This window comes from Poecilia mexicana, unplaced genomic scaffold (genome assembly GCF_051168715.1).
Source record: "Poecilia mexicana isolate PSO_F unplaced genomic scaffold, ASM5116871v1 scaffold_6, whole genome shotgun sequence".
In the NCBI taxonomy this organism is placed as follows: Eukaryota; Metazoa; Chordata; class Actinopteri; order Cyprinodontiformes; family Poeciliidae; genus Poecilia; species Poecilia mexicana.
In genome coordinates, this window is record NW_028263375.1 from 22,958,650 (window position 1) to 22,976,272 (window position 17,623).

The 17,623-nt window shown below is 43.9% G+C and overlaps 1 protein-coding gene across 2 annotated transcripts; it reads right to left on the reverse strand.

Moving 5' to 3' along the window:
- Positions 1-14,159, reverse strand: nup160 (nucleoporin 160). Of its 2 annotated transcripts, none has more exons than XM_015004736.2 (34): positions 14,021-14,159; positions 11,783-11,891; positions 11,492-11,702; positions 10,775-10,997; positions 10,506-10,696; positions 9,579-9,815; positions 9,393-9,490; positions 9,238-9,322; positions 8,973-9,041; positions 8,276-8,359; positions 7,736-7,906; positions 7,268-7,367; positions 7,007-7,172; positions 6,756-6,889; positions 6,522-6,676; positions 6,298-6,434; positions 6,146-6,216; positions 5,396-5,546; positions 5,249-5,318; positions 4,522-4,620; positions 4,312-4,437; positions 4,139-4,234; positions 3,965-4,059; positions 3,668-3,764; positions 3,034-3,139; positions 2,752-2,912; positions 2,551-2,611; positions 1,881-1,997; positions 1,675-1,798; positions 1,495-1,593; positions 787-928; positions 436-561; positions 265-360; positions 1-168 (listed from the first exon to the last, which is right to left on the reverse strand). In XM_015004736.2, exons 1-34 carry the CDS (start codon positions 14,109-14,111, stop codon positions 70-72), a joined length of 4,197 nt encoding a protein of 1,398 aa, XP_014860222.2. In that variant the 5' UTR covers positions 14,112-14,159; the 3' UTR covers positions 1-69. The 2 variants fall into 2 exon arrangements, with proteins under 2 accessions (XP_014860222.2, XP_014860221.2); XM_015004735.2 differs by having other exon boundaries at positions 2,497-2,611.
- Between the last annotated feature and the right edge of the window lie 3,464 nt (positions 14,160-17,623).

A 17,623-nucleotide genomic window follows, 5' to 3' on the forward strand; every position in this document is an offset into this window, starting at 1 on the left:
AAACATTAGAAAAGACTTTAATTAGAAGATTTACACATAAAAAACAAATAGAAAACCGGGTGGCTCGTCTCACGCTGCCACTCGTCTCTGAGAGGCGAGTCGGTGTTCGGTCGTCTGTTGCACCACGTTGTGATACTCGTTCAGTTTGTCTCGAACTTTGATGTGAAGCTGGGAGGAAAAAAAAAAAGTTTATATTTTGTGAGTTAAACTCGAGCAGGAAAGTGAGTAAACAAAAATATGGGATGCAAACAGGAAGTGACTCACGTTGCTGTGCGTTTGTGTCTCGCTCAAGGCGTGCAGAAGCTGATCGATGGCGGTGTACGGTAGCCAGGCGGGCGGAGACGTGGCAGACAGCGGCCTCTGGAGAAAAAAAACCAAAAAAACATTAAATTACTCTACCAAAACCCTGACAGGAGGGGCTGAGAGAATCCATACCTCAATCCCAAAGTACTGATGTCCACGGCCGAGGACAGCGTCCACGTACTCCAACACGAGCTCCGCGGCTGTTTCTAAGAGGTCAAAGTTCAGCAGGAGACGCAGCAGTGAGGGAGCGTCCACACACTAGAAAATATAAACAGGGTATGCACAGATAAACACACAATGCAACCACAAATTAAACAACAGGTAAATATAAACACGTTTTAATTGGACTTTCATGTCGCACCGACCACCGATGGACTTCAGTTCAATCAGAACATCTAAACAATCAATAAACCGATGAACCCAAGATTGTTGAGGTCAAATAACAGCTCAGCTGTTGCCAAGTGTAACCCCGCCCCCTTTCACCTTGTAGGACTGCAGTAGCCAATCAGGCAGTGGCACACCGTGTGACAGCAGCTTGTGGATGACGTGGCGGTGATGCTGCCCATTGGTGGAGGGATACCTGTCCAGGTAGGAGGCCAGCAGCCGCCAGGCCTCGTCTGTGGCACTGAGGAAGAGGAAGAGTCCCAGTGGTTACAGATCACAGTCTGCAGTTCTGCTGCTTATTGATCAATTGATTGATCAGTGTGATTGTCATGGAGCTAGGCAATAAATCAATAATATATGTTGCGACAGACATGTGACCAATATCAAAAGATATGACATGTCTGATAGAATGTTTAATAATTTCACTGAACTCTGAGCCAGAACTGCACAGCATTCTGGGAGATGTAGGCAGAGGTAATCTCTCACAGTCGACAAAACATGGTGAGTGGCAACTAACAACAGGTTGTTACCTAGCAACAACCTGTTGAGTAACTTGAAGCGGTTTCATGTTTCGCCACCGTGTCTCATAACCGATTAAAACTTAAAAACTGTGTGGAGAGAAAGGAGAACAAGAGAAAACCAACTAGAGAAAAAACTGGATAAAACATGACCGATCATGTCACCAGTTCAGTAGAATTTGAGATATTTAAAACAAAAAAACCTCATTAATAATTATCAATATCGACCAATATCAAACACATTCTTTCAGTCATATCACACAGTCCTAGATTGTTAGCGACAACGCACCTGGACTCCTTAGTGTTGACGACAGAGAGCTGGTTAGCAGCCAACCAGCCCCAAGCTTCGCTCTGAGGCTCCTCCCCCCCGGTCTGCAGCTGGATGCATCTGGACAGGTAAACAACAAGGCAGGTGATCAGACACGGAGAGAAGAGCAGGTGGAGGGAGCAGGTTTTCCTGTGAACCCACTTGAAGGTCAGGGCGTCGAAGATGGGACTCAGATCCAGTTTGAAGATGCGACTGAGAGACAGAGCGGAGTCGAAGAGTCCAGTTTGGACCAGGAGCAGAACCAGCTCGGGTGCAGACGCGCTGCCTGGATCGGAGAGCGACAACCATCAGCCGGTCGATCAACAGTTCAGGATAACCAAATTTATTCTCAGCTCAGCGCCGCATACCTGCGATGGCTGCTGACGGCGGGTGGTGCTGAGCCAGCGTGAGGCGAGCGCGGGACAGGAAGTACTCCTTCTCCAGGTCGTGGAGCTCCAGGATGTCCACCTGTCGCCTACCTGCAGCTGCAGAAACACACACTCAGTATTCACACACTTCTCCCACAGTAACATGCAAGTGCTTTTTGACGCATCCTCAAGTTTTCAAGCTGATCTAGAACCACACTTTGGAGATTAAACAATACAAATGAATTAAAGAATACATCATTTTTTTCCCACTATTAATAACTTTTTATGGCAATATTCCACAGCAGGGATAAAGTAAAGTAAAATATAACATTTTAAAAAGTCTCTCTTACACACCTAACAGGACTGAGAAAGTAAAAAAAAAAGGCTCTTGTTAAGTTTTTTGGCATTTAACAAATATAAATAATTGTGTTAATTTTATTCAAGTTAAAACAAGAGACATTTGGTTTGATTTAACTTCAGAGAGAGAGGGAAAAAATTATCTTTAATTACTTGGTTTAAATAATGTTTCCAAATTAAGACTTCATACAGAAATCAAGAACTTTCCAAACCTTGGAAGGCTCATCGAAGCTCAAGCATTTTCAAGGATTTCAAGCACCTGTATGAACTCTGGACTCTGGATCAGCTCCAGACTCCCAGGACGGCACCTCACCTGGCTCCGCTGGAAACTCTCCGTCTGAGTTCCTCTTCGGAGACGCTCCGGGTCGCTCGTACTGCAGTAGAAACACAGTTAAATGCACACACACCGCTGTGTTACTGGGTGTGAATGTTACTGTGTGTGTGAATGTTACTGTGTGTGTGTGTGTGTGTGTGTGTGTGTGTACGTACTGTGTGTGTGTGTGTGTGTACGTACTGTGCTCCCGGACACCGGTTGGACGATCCAGGCGTATTCGGGCCTGATGAGGCGCAGACAGTTGAGCGCGGCGAGGTAGCAGTTCACCTGTTTCTGCAGACCGAGTCGAGTCCGAACCTCCCGGCCGAGACGCATCCCAAACTCAAACATGACTGTCCCCGCTGAGAGACACACAGGTGGACTCGCATCAGTGGTTCTGGCTTTAGTTTTAGTGCTAAGCGACCAGTGAGACCAGTCTAGCACTGGGACTGGTTTAGAGCAAAACGAGCCTCTGAGCCCAACCTTTCCTGTAGTTGTGTCGGGTGATGTGGAAGGCGTACAGCAGCTCGTAGTAGTTGTGTGTCAGCAGATCCAGACCGCGAGCACGAGACTCGATGATGCCGACCACCTGGGGGTCACATGACCACAATGTCAGACCTGAACCATCGTGTAGCTGCAGCTTTGTGACAACGTATAAGATCAGCCACCAGCAGGGGAAAATGCTGATCAGAACTTGGATCAGTAGTTCATCCCGAAGGAAACTACCTAAAGTTGAAAAATCACTCCCCGTACCTGATGATATCCGAACACTAATGATCATCAATGATAACTGATCACCTCCAAGTTTTATGGTAGCATCTGTGTTTTCATATCGGCCATCGTGATCAATTTCTAATCATAAGAATTTTGATTTATCATTGTCACAATGAATTACGATTAATGATGTTTAAAATCCTCCAAAACTGCCCGTATTATCAGGGTTTTTATTTTTACTATCCAATTTGAAAACATGATTCAGTGCAACTATTGTGTGCAGTCTATAGTGACACAAATCACACTTTTTTATGTGACCTAAAAACGATCAACAACTATTGTTGTCACAGTAGCGCCAGAAAATACTGTGGTAAAACTTTAAATCCATGTTGCCCTTCCCTACCTCATCATGCAGGTTCATGTAGGGAAACTGGACCAGGTCCTGCAGCTGGGAGCGCTCGCAGAGCACCACGACCAGCTGACGGAGACAATCCAGCTGCCTGGAAAACAAACAGGATTTCAGCCGTTTTCCATGGAAACTGGATCTGCTTTTAATTAGGACTGGTCTGCTGAGACTTAAACCACATAAACACAAGCAGATCGCTGGGATCCATCAGAACATCACACACAACACTTGATCTGAAACTCAGAGATCTGCTCCCCCAGTTTCTGGTGGTTCTGTGCGTGTGTCTGGACGTACATGCTGCTGTCGGGGTTCTGGGTCAGAGCTTCATAAGCTTCACTGTTGTGTCCCAGATCCAGGTGGTGTTTGAAGATCCTCGTCCACAGCGCCGCCTGCGGGGCAGACACACACACGTCAGCATGTTCGCCCGTTCACGCGTCCCGCCTTCAGCAACGGGCCACGCCCACACACCTGACAGTGGACGTCATCGTCTGCTTCTGCTATGGCCAGGGAGGCGAGCTGGATGACGAGCTCGGGAAGACCCACGTCCTCCAGCAGCCGCAGCACCTGATCACACACAGGACAGGTGAGTGTGATCTCACGCAGGCGGTCCTGCAGCGGCGACACACCCCGAGCGTCTTTACCTTGTTGTAGTACTGCAGCCTCGGACTGGCCGCCGCCGCCGCCTCCTCGTCCTCGCTGCCAGTCAGCTTCATTAGAAACTCCTCCCTCTCCACCTCCGTTGCCGCCTCCTGGAAGCACCGCAGAGCCTGGGGCCACAACAGGAAGTGATGTCGGGATCACGGGTGAACAGGCTGAAAGGCTGTGGAGGCAGCAGAATGTCCCCCCCCTACCTTCTGGCCCTCTCCGTTGGCCAGGTGACACTGAGCCAGCATGAAGCGGCACGAGCCGATGTTCACCTGACACCAAGGGCCGACCAGACGCACGTACTCCTGCAGGGGGACAGGAAGGACACGGGAGACATAGGCGAGGATGAAGATGTGTTCAGTGAATCGAAAGCATCAAGCTTTTGCCTGACAGAAACACTGCAAAAAGACAAAGTCTTACCAAGTAGTTTTGGTCTAGTTTCTAGTGCAAATATCTGAGTAAACTTGAAATGAGACAAACTTACAAGTAACTTCTCAGCAAAATATAGAGGCTTGTTTTAAGTATGGTAAATAATTTCTTAATAAAAAGTACCTGTTCCACTTATAAAGAGACATTTTCCCCATGTTACAAGTTAACTTAAGTACTTTTTCATCAACATTAAGAAATTATTTTAGTAAGATTTTGAGTTTTTGCAGTGGAAGTCACATAAGAAACAAAACAAAAAAAAATCAATAAAATGCATAAAGATTAAATAGATCTGCCACAACAAAATGTACCAATTTACATTTTATTTTATTGGCTTAATTCTGGATACTCGAATTTAAAATTTTTTAAGGTTGCACAGACCCCCCACAGAGACATCAGAACCAGCAGGACCTGATGAAGCTTGCTTCATCAAACAGAAGCTGGACCAATGTGAAGATCATTTGGGTCTGTTCCGTTCAGCCTGATCCAGGACCAAACCCGACTCACCTGCAGCTGAGTAAACTGACAGTTGGCCATCAGACACTCTGGGAACTGGAAGCCAGGGTTACTGGGCCAGCTGGGACACACCAGTTAAGACAAACACTCGGGAACAGAAGGAAAGCGAGACTCGCTCCTCGTTCTGATGAAGGATACAGCAGCTGAGCCAGCAGCTGGACCACGGTGGAGATCATGTGGGTCCAGAAGAGTGGAGAGTCGGGGTGCTGCTGGGAAAATATCTGGGAGATGATGATCCTTCTGGCTGCAGTCTGGTAGAAGAGCTCCAGGACCGTCTGAGGGTTCAGCACTGCAGAGACGGTTCGGATCAAAGCAGAGTCAGAGAAGTCCACTTCAACCTGGACGCAACCTTTAGCAATCCCAATGAGCCCAGACTGTCTTCCTTCATGGCTTTACCAGGATGCAACACCAGATTAATCCCTTCATTCAATAAATACCAACTATGAACAAACTGGATATCTAGCTGGATCATAGCAGATTTTTTTTATTTCAACATTTTCAAACTCCAGGGATGAACTTTTCAGAGGTCGGCCTGTTGCGATAACACGTTTTTTATTGAACTATAAATCAGCCCTGAAGTTATTGCGACAAATAACATTTATGTCTTGAAACAATTTCTGAAGTAATGCAATGCTAATGGCATAATAATGTACACCGTCTCAAAAATAAATAAACTTTCAATTCTAACACAGTGGAACTGGAAAATACTAAATAAAATAGGCAATGAAGTCTCTGTAAAACAAACTGTCTTTCAAAAATACAGCTAGTTGGTATGAAAACCAATCACACAAATGGAAATGAATTTACCATGCAATTAATTGATTTATTGCTAATTGCAAAAGGCCTTCTTAGAGGGAGCAGCCTTTGTGAGTGTGTGTGGTTTCTGACCTGATCGACCCGTCGATATGCTCGGGGTGTCCGACAGCTCCAGTGCTGTGAGGTGCTGCAGGTTCACATCTCTGAAGCAACAACAGGAAGTCAGGGAGAGTCGTGCAGGACCTGCTCGTCGGCGTAACCTGTGTGTGTCTGCTCATACTCACATGGTGTCCATGGGAACGGAGGAGGCGAGGCTCTGACTGACGTGTTTGAGGAGGTGGTAGGAGGAGAGGAGGTGGGAGGTCCGCGGGATCAGATCCTGCTGGAGCTGCAGCAATTGGTTTCCACCGCCCAGAAACACCTGGACACACACACGCACACACACGGTCAGCATGCAGAATAGATGAGGCAGAACCCTGAGGACATCTGGTCCACAGGTTGAACATACGTTGTCTCCGAAGTGCAGGTAGAGCTTCTGCAGTATGAGCAGGTCTCTGCAGAACTGCGCTCGGGTCATGGCCATGTGGCAGACACCCTGACAGACGATGGAGACGGCGCAGCTGCTGCCGTAGAGCTGAGACAGGCTCATCCTGACGTTCAGACCTGCAAGACACAGAACGGGGATTAGAGTCCCCACACTCACACCCACCAAACGCCCCCGTCTGCGTTTCACGCCTTCTACCTGGAGCGACAGGCCCGTCTCCGCCCAGCTCAGAGTCCGTCTCCAGGTCCAGCTCCCTTAGCAGAGCCACCATGGCTGCTATGGGACTCCGGATGTCCTGAAGTTTGTTCTGGATGTCTTCGATCACGCCATCTCTACAGAAGAAAGGGTAATAGTTTGTTAAGCTCTTTACTGATTAGAACCAGCCAAGAGTGGAAAATGTGTCTGATCTGGTCGGGTTCAGAGTCTGGCCTTCCCATCAGGTGACCTACTTGTCGTTGCACACCATGTTTTCCAGGACCAGCTCGGCAGCTTTCTCAGGAGTCTGGAGGTACTCGAGAGCTTTCTCCATCTCGTACGCCATCTCTGGAGAAACGGTGTCGCTGACGAGCCGCAGAGTCCGGACCAGCTGCAGGATGTCTCGGGCCGTGTCGGGATCTGAGGGGGGGACAGGAAGAGGCGGTGTGAACAGAGGCGTTCACGGTAAAACCTGCAGTGCCACGACATTCATCTGTGCAGCAGCGGTCGGTTACCGTCGCTGATGGGCGTGTCCTCCTCAGACAGCAGGTATGGATCGAGGGACAAGTACAGGTGATCCACAGCGAAACACGGCAGCAGGAACGAGACGAAGCCCTGAAGCAGAGACAGGAGAAACAGATCAACCTGCGACCTGTTGACCAGCTGCCGACAGATCTGACTGCACCAGCTGAGCAGAGACACCACTGCAAAAAAACACAAAATCAACATCTACTTTCTGATCCAAACATCTTAGTACACTTTAAATAAGACCAAACTAACTTCAGGATGAAAAACACTGATGAAGACTCTAAAGCTTGAAATAACCTCCTGTTTCCCATCAACCTGTTGTTCACAAAGTTGTTAATTTTTCTACAGGAATATTTTTCTGGGTAAAAATCAAAGAGCCAATCAGGCAGTGGCTAATCTGTGCGTTTCCCTGCTTTCACAGGTTAGTCAATGAGAGGCTCCGCCCCCTCACTCACCTTACGCAGCAGACAGGCCATCCCAGTGTGGTGGCTGACCGTCAGACCCAGCGGAGTGGACTCCACCTCCTGGTACTGCAGACAGCAGGAGTAGAACCGGGACCAGAACTCCACCTGCAGCTGGCGGTACTCCTCCTGAGAAAACTCGAACTCTGTGACGCTGCTCTGCAGCTGCATGGAGGGAGGGTGTAGAAGGTGAATCACCACAGGTGAGTTTAATCTTTCAGACAACCTCTGAACACATCTGGAGATTATTTTGTGTGGCTGAATCATTTTCAGGAAATCAACATGTTCAACACACGTCTCACACACTCACACACACACGCGCCTGGAAGAAGACGTCTGGCGCTTTAGAAATAAGGTTGACTTATCTTTACCCACTCGCTGTTTGTTTGTTTTAAACAGGATTTTGTGGGATAAACAACATCCTGAAAGAGTTAGCCTGGTTTCAATCTTCAGGAATGTCACACAGCGCCACCTACTGCCCTGCTTTCACCCGGTGTCTGTCACCACCTGCTGTTCAGGAAATCAAGACGTTACCTCGCTCTCCACAGCCTGGGTCACCTCCTTCTTCAGATTCTCCCAGGACGGATCCAAGACCTTATCAGAGCCACGACGAAAGATCTGCAGAGACGACACAAAACCGTGAAGACGCAGCTCTGTTGTACACTTTTCTCAGTAAAATTCAAGCATTTTCAAACTTTTCCAGCATTTGCAAATAAAAACAATATAAATTACCTAAAGAAGACAGGTTCTGTTCACTATTATATGATGTAATATGTAAAATAAAAAATATTCTGTATTCTGCAGCAGGGACAAGCTAATCTAAAATCTAACAAAATATTATGGTGTCTTTCTTACACACACTCTACATGCCTGACTAGTTTGAGAAAGTTACAAAAAGAATTTCTAAAAAACGGTTCTCGCCAAGTTTCTGGCATTTAGCAAATAGAAATAATTTTGGTATTTCTGACTAACCTAAAAGAAGAAAAGTTTAGTCTGAATTAACTCAGGCAGAGAGAAAAATGTGTTTATGTCTCTTTATCATCTTTAAATATATGATTTCAACTGTAAATAATGTCTTCCAAAGTTAGGCTTTTAATCAAATGTTAAATTGCTATTTATTACCAAACTGTGAAGTTTGAATATCAAGCACTTTCAAACCTTGAAAACATCTAATTTAAAAACCCTCCGAACCTGTGAACTCCAGCTAAAAATGGCCGACAGGTGGACTCACCTGCAAGGCTCTGACGATGGCCGTCGCAGTGAAACGCAGCGGAGAGAAGAGATGCTCCAGGTAAGTCTCCTGAAACAGCAGCAGCATGGAGGAGAGATGAAGCAGATAAACACAGAAAGTCTCACCCCAAAAAACACACTGAACCCACTATGGACCCAGAAAGCTCAGTACCAGAGCAACAAACTGCTAAAGGCTTGGAAAGACCCGAAAATGATGAAGTTGCTGGACAGCCCGGATTACTGGGTGTATTTTTGTTTACTCTTACCCTGGGATCCAGGTCTACTCCTATTAAGACTTCTTCTTCTGGTGGTGGCTGGACAAAGACCTGGTTCCACTGACCCGCTGTGTTGCTGGAAAGCAGAGACACGGAGTTTAAACCAGAACCTCTGAGACGGCAAAGGCTGTAACGTTCCTACTTACTGTTCGAAGTTGATGTACTTGACCACGGCAGAGTTGGACTCGTCCACCCACAGAGCCCACACGTCGGTCGGGGTCAGGGTGAAGTCCACCAGAGTTTCCTGCAGCACAAAAAAAAAAAATCACATCAGGTCAGTTTACGATAGAACCATCTCGTGTGTTTGGACCTGCAGTTCTACGGCGGCTCACCTGCGTGCTGAACAGAGAAGAGATGTGCTCCAGGCTGTAGCGGTTGTTGTCCGTGGCGACAAGCTGCAGGACGATAAACTGTCCTCTCTGCGGGACGGCTAGGTGCACGCAGAGACACAGCCCGGTTCTGGATGAGAAGGCGAGCCTCAGACGGTGACCCTGACCCGACAGCCGCCTCACGCCTTTACAGGCCGGCATGTACTCCAACATGTCGGCCTCTAAGAGGCACGTCTGCTCCTGGGGAGGGAGACAGAACCAGGTTCAGTTCAAGAAGCACCACCAGAACAATGTTCAGAGTCAGACAGCCCGATATATCACGGCTCTGTTTAGGGCTGCAGCAAACAATTATTATAGCAATCGATTATTCTGACGATAAATTGGATAAAATTTACAAAATCTGCAAAAGTCACATTTTGCAGATTTTTTATTTAATCACTTTTTAGTGCAATATTATAAATAAATTAAAATATGAAAATATAAACAAATTACTTCTTCAAATGAGAAAATAAAAATTTTATTGACTATAATGCCATAGCATAGCATACCATTCTGTTTGACTAAACACCAATGCAGGGTTAATCTGTTGGCTTTTCTTTTCTGGATTAGTAAAAGATCCATTTACTCAATTTGAACCGGTTGAAGTAAAACTTATTAGCCACTTTGGGTTACAACGTATTTAAAAACAAAGTTTTTTTTTTAATCTTAAATGCAAAATAACTATATTTTTTGTACAGTTTTGGCTTAAATACTGCTCTGACTGTGTTCTGTCAACAAATGGGCTTTTTGAGTTAATACTCCAGTTAAGGAATAATCAATTACTAAATTAGTTGATTATTTCAATAATCAATTAATCACAGTCAATCATTTCTGTCCTAGTTCTGTTCTGATTAGGTTACAGAACATTTAGAGCCTCACAAACAGACCCACCGTGAGCGACCACATGCGCAGCCGGTGATCCTGACACAGAGCGAAGATCAGCGAATCCTCCTCCTCCTCCCGGACCGCCAGGCTCAGAACCAGGTCAGCCGGACTCTGCTCGCCCCGGATGGCGGTGGGCATCCAGCCGGAGATCCTCCTCATCATGGAGCTCCTCTTCAGCTCCACCACCGACACGCCGCCTGCAGACATGAGCACGGACACAGCTCGACTACCTGCCCTCACATGCAGCATCACAGCGAGGACGTGTGACTACTCACCCTGCGAATTGTGCGGTGGCAGCGTCACCACTGTGATGCCTCCCGTAGGCGCAGCCAGAGCAAAATGAGCGTCTCCGGGGAAACTGAGCCATGCCGTCACAGCGCCGGGAATCGCTGTGTGCCCCGCCCAGCCGGGGATTACGGCGCAGTGGGCCGGGTCCTGAAGGTCAAGCTTCATCACATCGGTGAAGACAGATTGCATGTGGCGCTCTGTGACCAGCTCCTGGAACAAAACACGGAAACGTGTCAACACGCGGCAAGAAACGCACCACAAAAACATAAAATCTTGCCAAGTATTTTGGTCTAGTTTCTAGTGCAAATGTCTTAACTATATTGATAAAAAAAAGAGTATGACTCATAAGTTAAGTCTGCTAGTGGAGCAAGACATTTTTCCCATGTCTTAAGTGTAAATATCTTGTTCCACTGACAGATAATTTCACTTGTAGCTAGTACTTTTTCATCAATATTAAGGAATTATTGACTTAAAATGAGCTCCTATAATGTCCATGCCTTTTTTCAAGCATATTTTGATATTTGCACAAGAAACTAGACCTAAAAGACTTGGTAAGATTTTGGTTTTGCAATGCAGAGCTTATCTGGAGCAGAGAAGAAGACCGAGAAAGAATCTGCCAATAAGCTGCAGGCTGGAATCCTGCAGAAGAAGCTCAGCAGATGGTTCAGATGGAGGAACAGGAAACATTCCTGATGGAAACTCACGCTGCGGTACATGCGCGCCGGATGAGGAAGAACCAGCCTGTGGACAGTCTGATTGGTGCAGATGAGGATGATGATGTTATTTAGGGTCTCGTGGACGGTGACTCCACCAGGCAGGATGCTGCAGCAGGTGAACTTCAGTCTGACGCCATTATTCAGCAGGTTGGTGTCCAGAGACTCCTCCACCAGTTGCACCGTGTCCCCCGACGTCCACCTGAAGCAAAACCAGAGAAGACTCGAACATAGCACCAAACGATATCGCTTTAGAAAAGCCACGATGTGTCACCCACTCACCAGTGGATGAAGCGGTTGCTGGTGACAGACAGCAACTTGCCGCTCTCATTGTAATGGAACGCTCCGGCGCTGTCTGCAAACTTTAACCCGCCTGGAGGAGCGCTTACACCTGCAGATAGACGTTGGTAAGTTGTTAGCCACAGAAATGGGACACTGGACAATCAGGAGTGGGATCTCAGCAGGGTGAAGCTTGTTGCCTCCATAGACCATCTTTGTTTTCATCAGTGGACAGACTGCAGAGCTTGGTTCCTAACAATCACAGTTTAACTTCAGCTGGAGAACTTTCACTGAACCAGAACTAACCGTTTGTGTTTCTGACTCAAGAATGTTTGCACTTTAATTCTAAAAATCACATAAATCAACCATATTTGTGGAATTTATTCTCCAGATGTCAGCTTTCCCTCATTGCATCTCGGCTGCCTTCAGTACCACGCTGTTTTGCTTTTTAAGCATTTCTTGTTGGAAAAAAGTTTTTAATCCTTGAATAAATTAGCATTTATTATGGTGCTGAAAGACTACTGTTAATTTTAATCAGAAGAAGAAGAATTAAAATCTTTTGACTCGTTTTATTCTCTCTTCTGCCCGGATTCCTTGATGTCGTCATTGTATCAGCTGAACCATAAAGACAAAGACAAACGCTTTCCAAGTACAAACATAACAACATTTCTTAGACAAACAACTAATGAAACTGACAAAACTCAATAAAATCACAAACCAGCATCCAATTCAATATTTACCTCACTCCACAGACATCCACACACCAAGACAAACTTACAGGGAACCATTTCACCGACACACCGTTTCCCGGAGACAGCATCACGGGTAACCCTGGAGCGATCTGAAGCTAAGGTTCCGGGTCCTATACTTTTAAAGGGAGGGCGCGTTTCTCTTCTCTGCTATATTCAAATTGGGGAACTGTCCTTAGCTAAGTTCATTTAAATCTAGTTGAAAAACCTGTTTTTTTAAGATCAAAGAAGTGTTGTTTTCTTTTGAGTGGAGACAGATGTTTTTTATGACCCTGTCCCCAGAGGAAGCTCTACTCTGTTGATAGGATTATTTTACACCAGCTGTTAAATCTTATCAAAGTGGTCAAAAGGTTAAACTCACACACAGAGCCACGACCCCCTGTGAATGCCAGTTCAGTCCACAGAGAGACTAGCTATTTTTTAAATTATAGAGAACTACAAGGTAAATTATTTTAATTCAACTTAGTGCATAATGTTTCAATAAAAATATCATACATAAGAGATTACGCTAATTGAACCATGGATATAGTTTGGAGCGAATTTTCTTATTTAAAACACTATTAATTTTATCTAATATTGAACATATGGTTAAGTTTTTACAACTAGCATATTTTAAATTTATTTTCTTAACACTACTAATACAGATTTCTTCAGATTTTCTCTAACATCAAACAAAGTAAATACAAAAACGTGTTTTCACATGTTAATTTCTTTAATCAAGGGGAAAAGCTATCCAAAAGAATCTGGTCCTGAAAAAATAATTGTCTAATAAACTTAATAATTGGTTGTTCCATCATTTGCATCAACAACTACCCTTAAACCTTTATGATAATAGGGTCAAAGGAGACTTTGATCCAGTAATGTGGATACACAATATATCAGCATACGCTCACAGTGTCAGTCAACTCTTAACATATCGGCATCGGTCCGGTAGATGTTTATTTCCATGTTGTTGCTTTTTTGGGTTTCTGGATGGGGTTGGCCATGTGGTATTTGTTTGGGCATGTGACAATGATGCAGTCCAGGATTGTGGGGTGTAAAAGTATAGTCTTCCGCCAAATGGATATCGCTTTTGGCCTACTTTCTAATATTCCGTCATTTTGCAAAGCACATATAATCTCCCACACAACGTAGTCTAAGAATGGTTCTGGTTGGATCCAGACGTTTGATCGGAACCGGAAAAAGCAGTAGATTTGACGGTCTGAACTATATAAGGAGACTGGTCTGTGTCTTGTTGCCAGCATGAGCCAGTAACTAGGTAACTCCTGTGACCTCATTGATTGACGAGGTTTACTAACTGGTGCCTGACCTGCTTAATCCCAGCTGTCTGGTGTCCATCACTGCACCGCTAAAACCAATGAGGACCATGAGCACAGACAGATAGCAGCACTGCTAGCTGGTGTTAGCTTCAACCTGCCGGTAAAACCGCTTTTACAGTACATTTAGAACCAGAACTCGGTTCCGCCTGCATCCGTCAGAACCTGACTCTCACCTGGATTCACTGTGACCTCTCGGAACCGCCGTTCGGCTTCCCGCCCGAACCCGCAGATCTCCACGAGACTACGCTCCAAAACAGCCGCCATCTTCTCTTCCTGGTTGCGTGCCAGGCCACGGCTGCGCGCGCCGCTCTTTCAAACAGCTTTTAGTTCACAGACGCAGAAAAGGGAACGCCCCTCCTCCTCATTGGCTAAGCTGTGTTGCGGAAACGTTACGTCACAGACACGCAAACCTGCTGGAAAACGGAGCTATTTTTACGTAAACACGTTAGTCTGATGGTTTCAAAATACAATGAATCTTTACAATGAATAATTACTGTCACTGGTGCAGGAACAATGAAATATAGTTTTAGAAACTCTTCTTAGGGACAAAGTTCAGAAGTCAGACTATATAAATTAAAATAAGCTGCCTGTATTAAAACGATATTCTTTCAGCTATTTTAATGAGTGGGTGTGAAACTGTTTAAACGTAAAAATAAATAAATAAATAAATAAATATTTATTTAAATAAATAAATAATAATGTTATTATTATTCAATAATAATAATAATAATAATAATAATAATAATAATAATAATAATAATAATAATAATAATCTTCCTGAAGATTCATCCAAAAGTAGTTTAAAACGTTTGTACCAAACGAAACCCTGCAGATTGTACGAAGTTATTATTTACAGCATTCACTCCCTCTGACCAGCAGGGGGCGACAGTAAGTCGCTTGTGTTGAGTTGTTGATTTTACAGCAGTCCCTCATACAGAGCATGCATTTAGCGACAGTGGAGAAGAAGAACTCCCCTCTACCAGGAAGAAACCTCTAGGAGCCATCTGCCATGACCGACTGGAGGTGAGAAAAGACAGAGCAGAGACACAATAACAAGTCAACTGATCCAGGAGAACTTTCCATGTTCATGGAAATGAAAAGGAGAGGGAGAACAGTTAGGTGATGGCAGCATCATGTCAGCCAATTCCCTTTTCCAGGAAGCAGCCACAGCTAATCAAGGCTAAACCAGGTGTAGCTTCTATGGAGAGAAAAACAACTGAGAAAACAAAAAGCTTAGTTTCTAACTACACTTTTTAGTTGGAAAATGTTTAGTTTCTAATTAAACTAAATGTTTAGTTAGAAACACCAGAGCGCCACCTTCTCGCTTACAACCAGAGCTATAGACAGAAGTCAAAGTTTCTCCCAGTGACAATGTTATCTCCAGTGTTTAAAGTTGTCCAGGATGTTTAATGTTGTCCCCAAAATTTTATTTTATCTCCAGTGCTTAACATTGTCCTTCATGTTTAAAGTTATATAAGGTTAAATTATCATTATTGCTATGTTTACTGTACCTGGAATGTTTTACTTTATCTCCAATGTTTAACACAAAAGGAAACTTTTCTGGAGATGAAATTTTACATCTGATAAACATTGGCAATGTTAGACCTCAAGGATAACGTTAAGCATTGTCCTTGATTAAATAAAAAATCAGGGACACCTTTAAATATCCTGGATATTAAATGCTAAACATAGGAGATAAAGTTTAACATCCCAGATGGCATTAAACAGCCATGATAACACTGAATGTTAAACATCAGACATGATGATAATTATTGGTGGCTAAAGCTTAACATTGGGGACAATGTTAAACTTTATAGATAGACATTGGGGGCAACTTTATTTTTCACACGATTTATTAATTTGATTTCAAGTCTGCAGATCTTGGAACCTTAAAGTTGTTTTTAATTAAAAAAAAATCTACTTATGTTCAGTAACAAAGTTCTACCTTTTTCCTTTACAACTCTGAAATTAGTAATTCAGTCAACGTATGTATTGTAGAAGTCGATAATAACTTGGGAAAATCGGCTGTTTATTCCAGAGTGTAATGGTTAAACACAAATTAAAAATAATTTACATGTGTACAATTTATCTGTGTACATTGGCAAGGAGTTGGTAATTATTCTATGGCTGTATGTCCAATTGTTATTTAAATTATTACTACTATTATGGATCCGTAGATTTTTCTTGTTTTAGTTTGTAACCATTTTGTCTATGTAATATAGTTTATTTGTTGGCTCTTTAGCACAGCATATCGAACAGGAACATGAATAGTATGACATGGTTTTAATTTCAAATTTTTGATAATTAAGGCATTGTAAGTAAGTCATTAAATTGAGAAAAAGGATAGGATAAAATAAGTGCTCTTCCTACTCCTTTTCAATCAGAAAAGGAGTGGTAAGCCAATTATTTTGTTGATTATGTGTGCATGATTTTTTTCTGTCCTACACATTGCTTGTTTTTAAAGACCTGCTTGAAATAAATCAAATATTTGTTCATTTGAGTAAGCTAGCAGCACTTACAGAATAGTGCTGCTATAATTATTTGTGTGCTAGAAGTGAGCTAAGGTGGAATAATTTGTTTGTGCCAGGTTGTAAATATTTATTTTGAAGCAGGTCTGGTAAATAGAGCATGTTGGTAGCGATAATAGCGGTGTAATTAAGCATATCCTATCATTCCAGGTGTACAGTGACCTGCTCATTGTGGCTGCGCTGCATTTGATAACAGACTACCATACAACGTATTAATGCCCCCAAAAATAGTTTGTGGTGATCTGTAGATGTCCGTGTTTAATTTAATTTAAATAAAAACCTGTTTCACCCGTCTACTGTTCCTTTCCTAGAAATGCCTCCAAGATATTTTTAAAAGGTAGAATATTTTCATAAAATGATTATGACTTTTCATTTCAAACGGATAGGATATTCTGATAAAGGAAGTGTTTGTGGTTTTGTCGTGTACATATAAAATGTTCCAGTGCTATGCTAAACTTAACTCCTAAGCTTCCACTTCAGTCTCGTCACTCAAAAAATGTTATCCAATGATAATATTTAACATTAACACAGCCTGCTGTAGTTTTCGGCTTGTAAACATCACGGTAGACGTTTTAGACGCGTAGCACCGACAGATAGACATGGCTACCTATCTGTGCTACGGTAGGAAAATCTGACGAGGTAGCACAGATAGTCAGAACACCGTTACTATGCGACAGTAGCAGCTGATGGCCGTGACAAAAATGTAAACAATGAAAGGAGGAGAGAGATGCGCATTTTGTTGCTGAAAAAACTATTTTGAGTTTCTGTCGCCAAGTCCGATTATTATAAGCAGTTTACGGCTTGTTTTTCTAAAGTCACTTGCAAATTTAATGAGTCGCGGGCTGCGCTTTTTTGGGCTTGGTTTTGAACGTGAAGTTGCTTATTTGGGTTTTGAAATAAGCAGAGACACATAATAAGCCCCAGAATTTGTCTGACAACCACTTAGTTTTAGTCAGGCTCTTCCCGTCCATCATTTCCCGGGTGATCCGTACCGCTGTGTTTTCATGTCAAGTTAATATATTTGCTGTGAACGACGTCGAGCTTCGCGTTGCGGATCCTCATAAATTAATGTGTACGTAGAGTTGCGCAACTAAACATTATAATCGTTAATATTACGATAAGTGTCACAAATCTGTGCAGCGGGCCATCTGAGTTGAGGAGCCGCAGGAGGAGCGCTGTGAGCTGCGCTGCAACAGCAAACGCAGGGCCGTATACGCAGAACCTGGAAGCTGGGACAGGGAGGGGGGT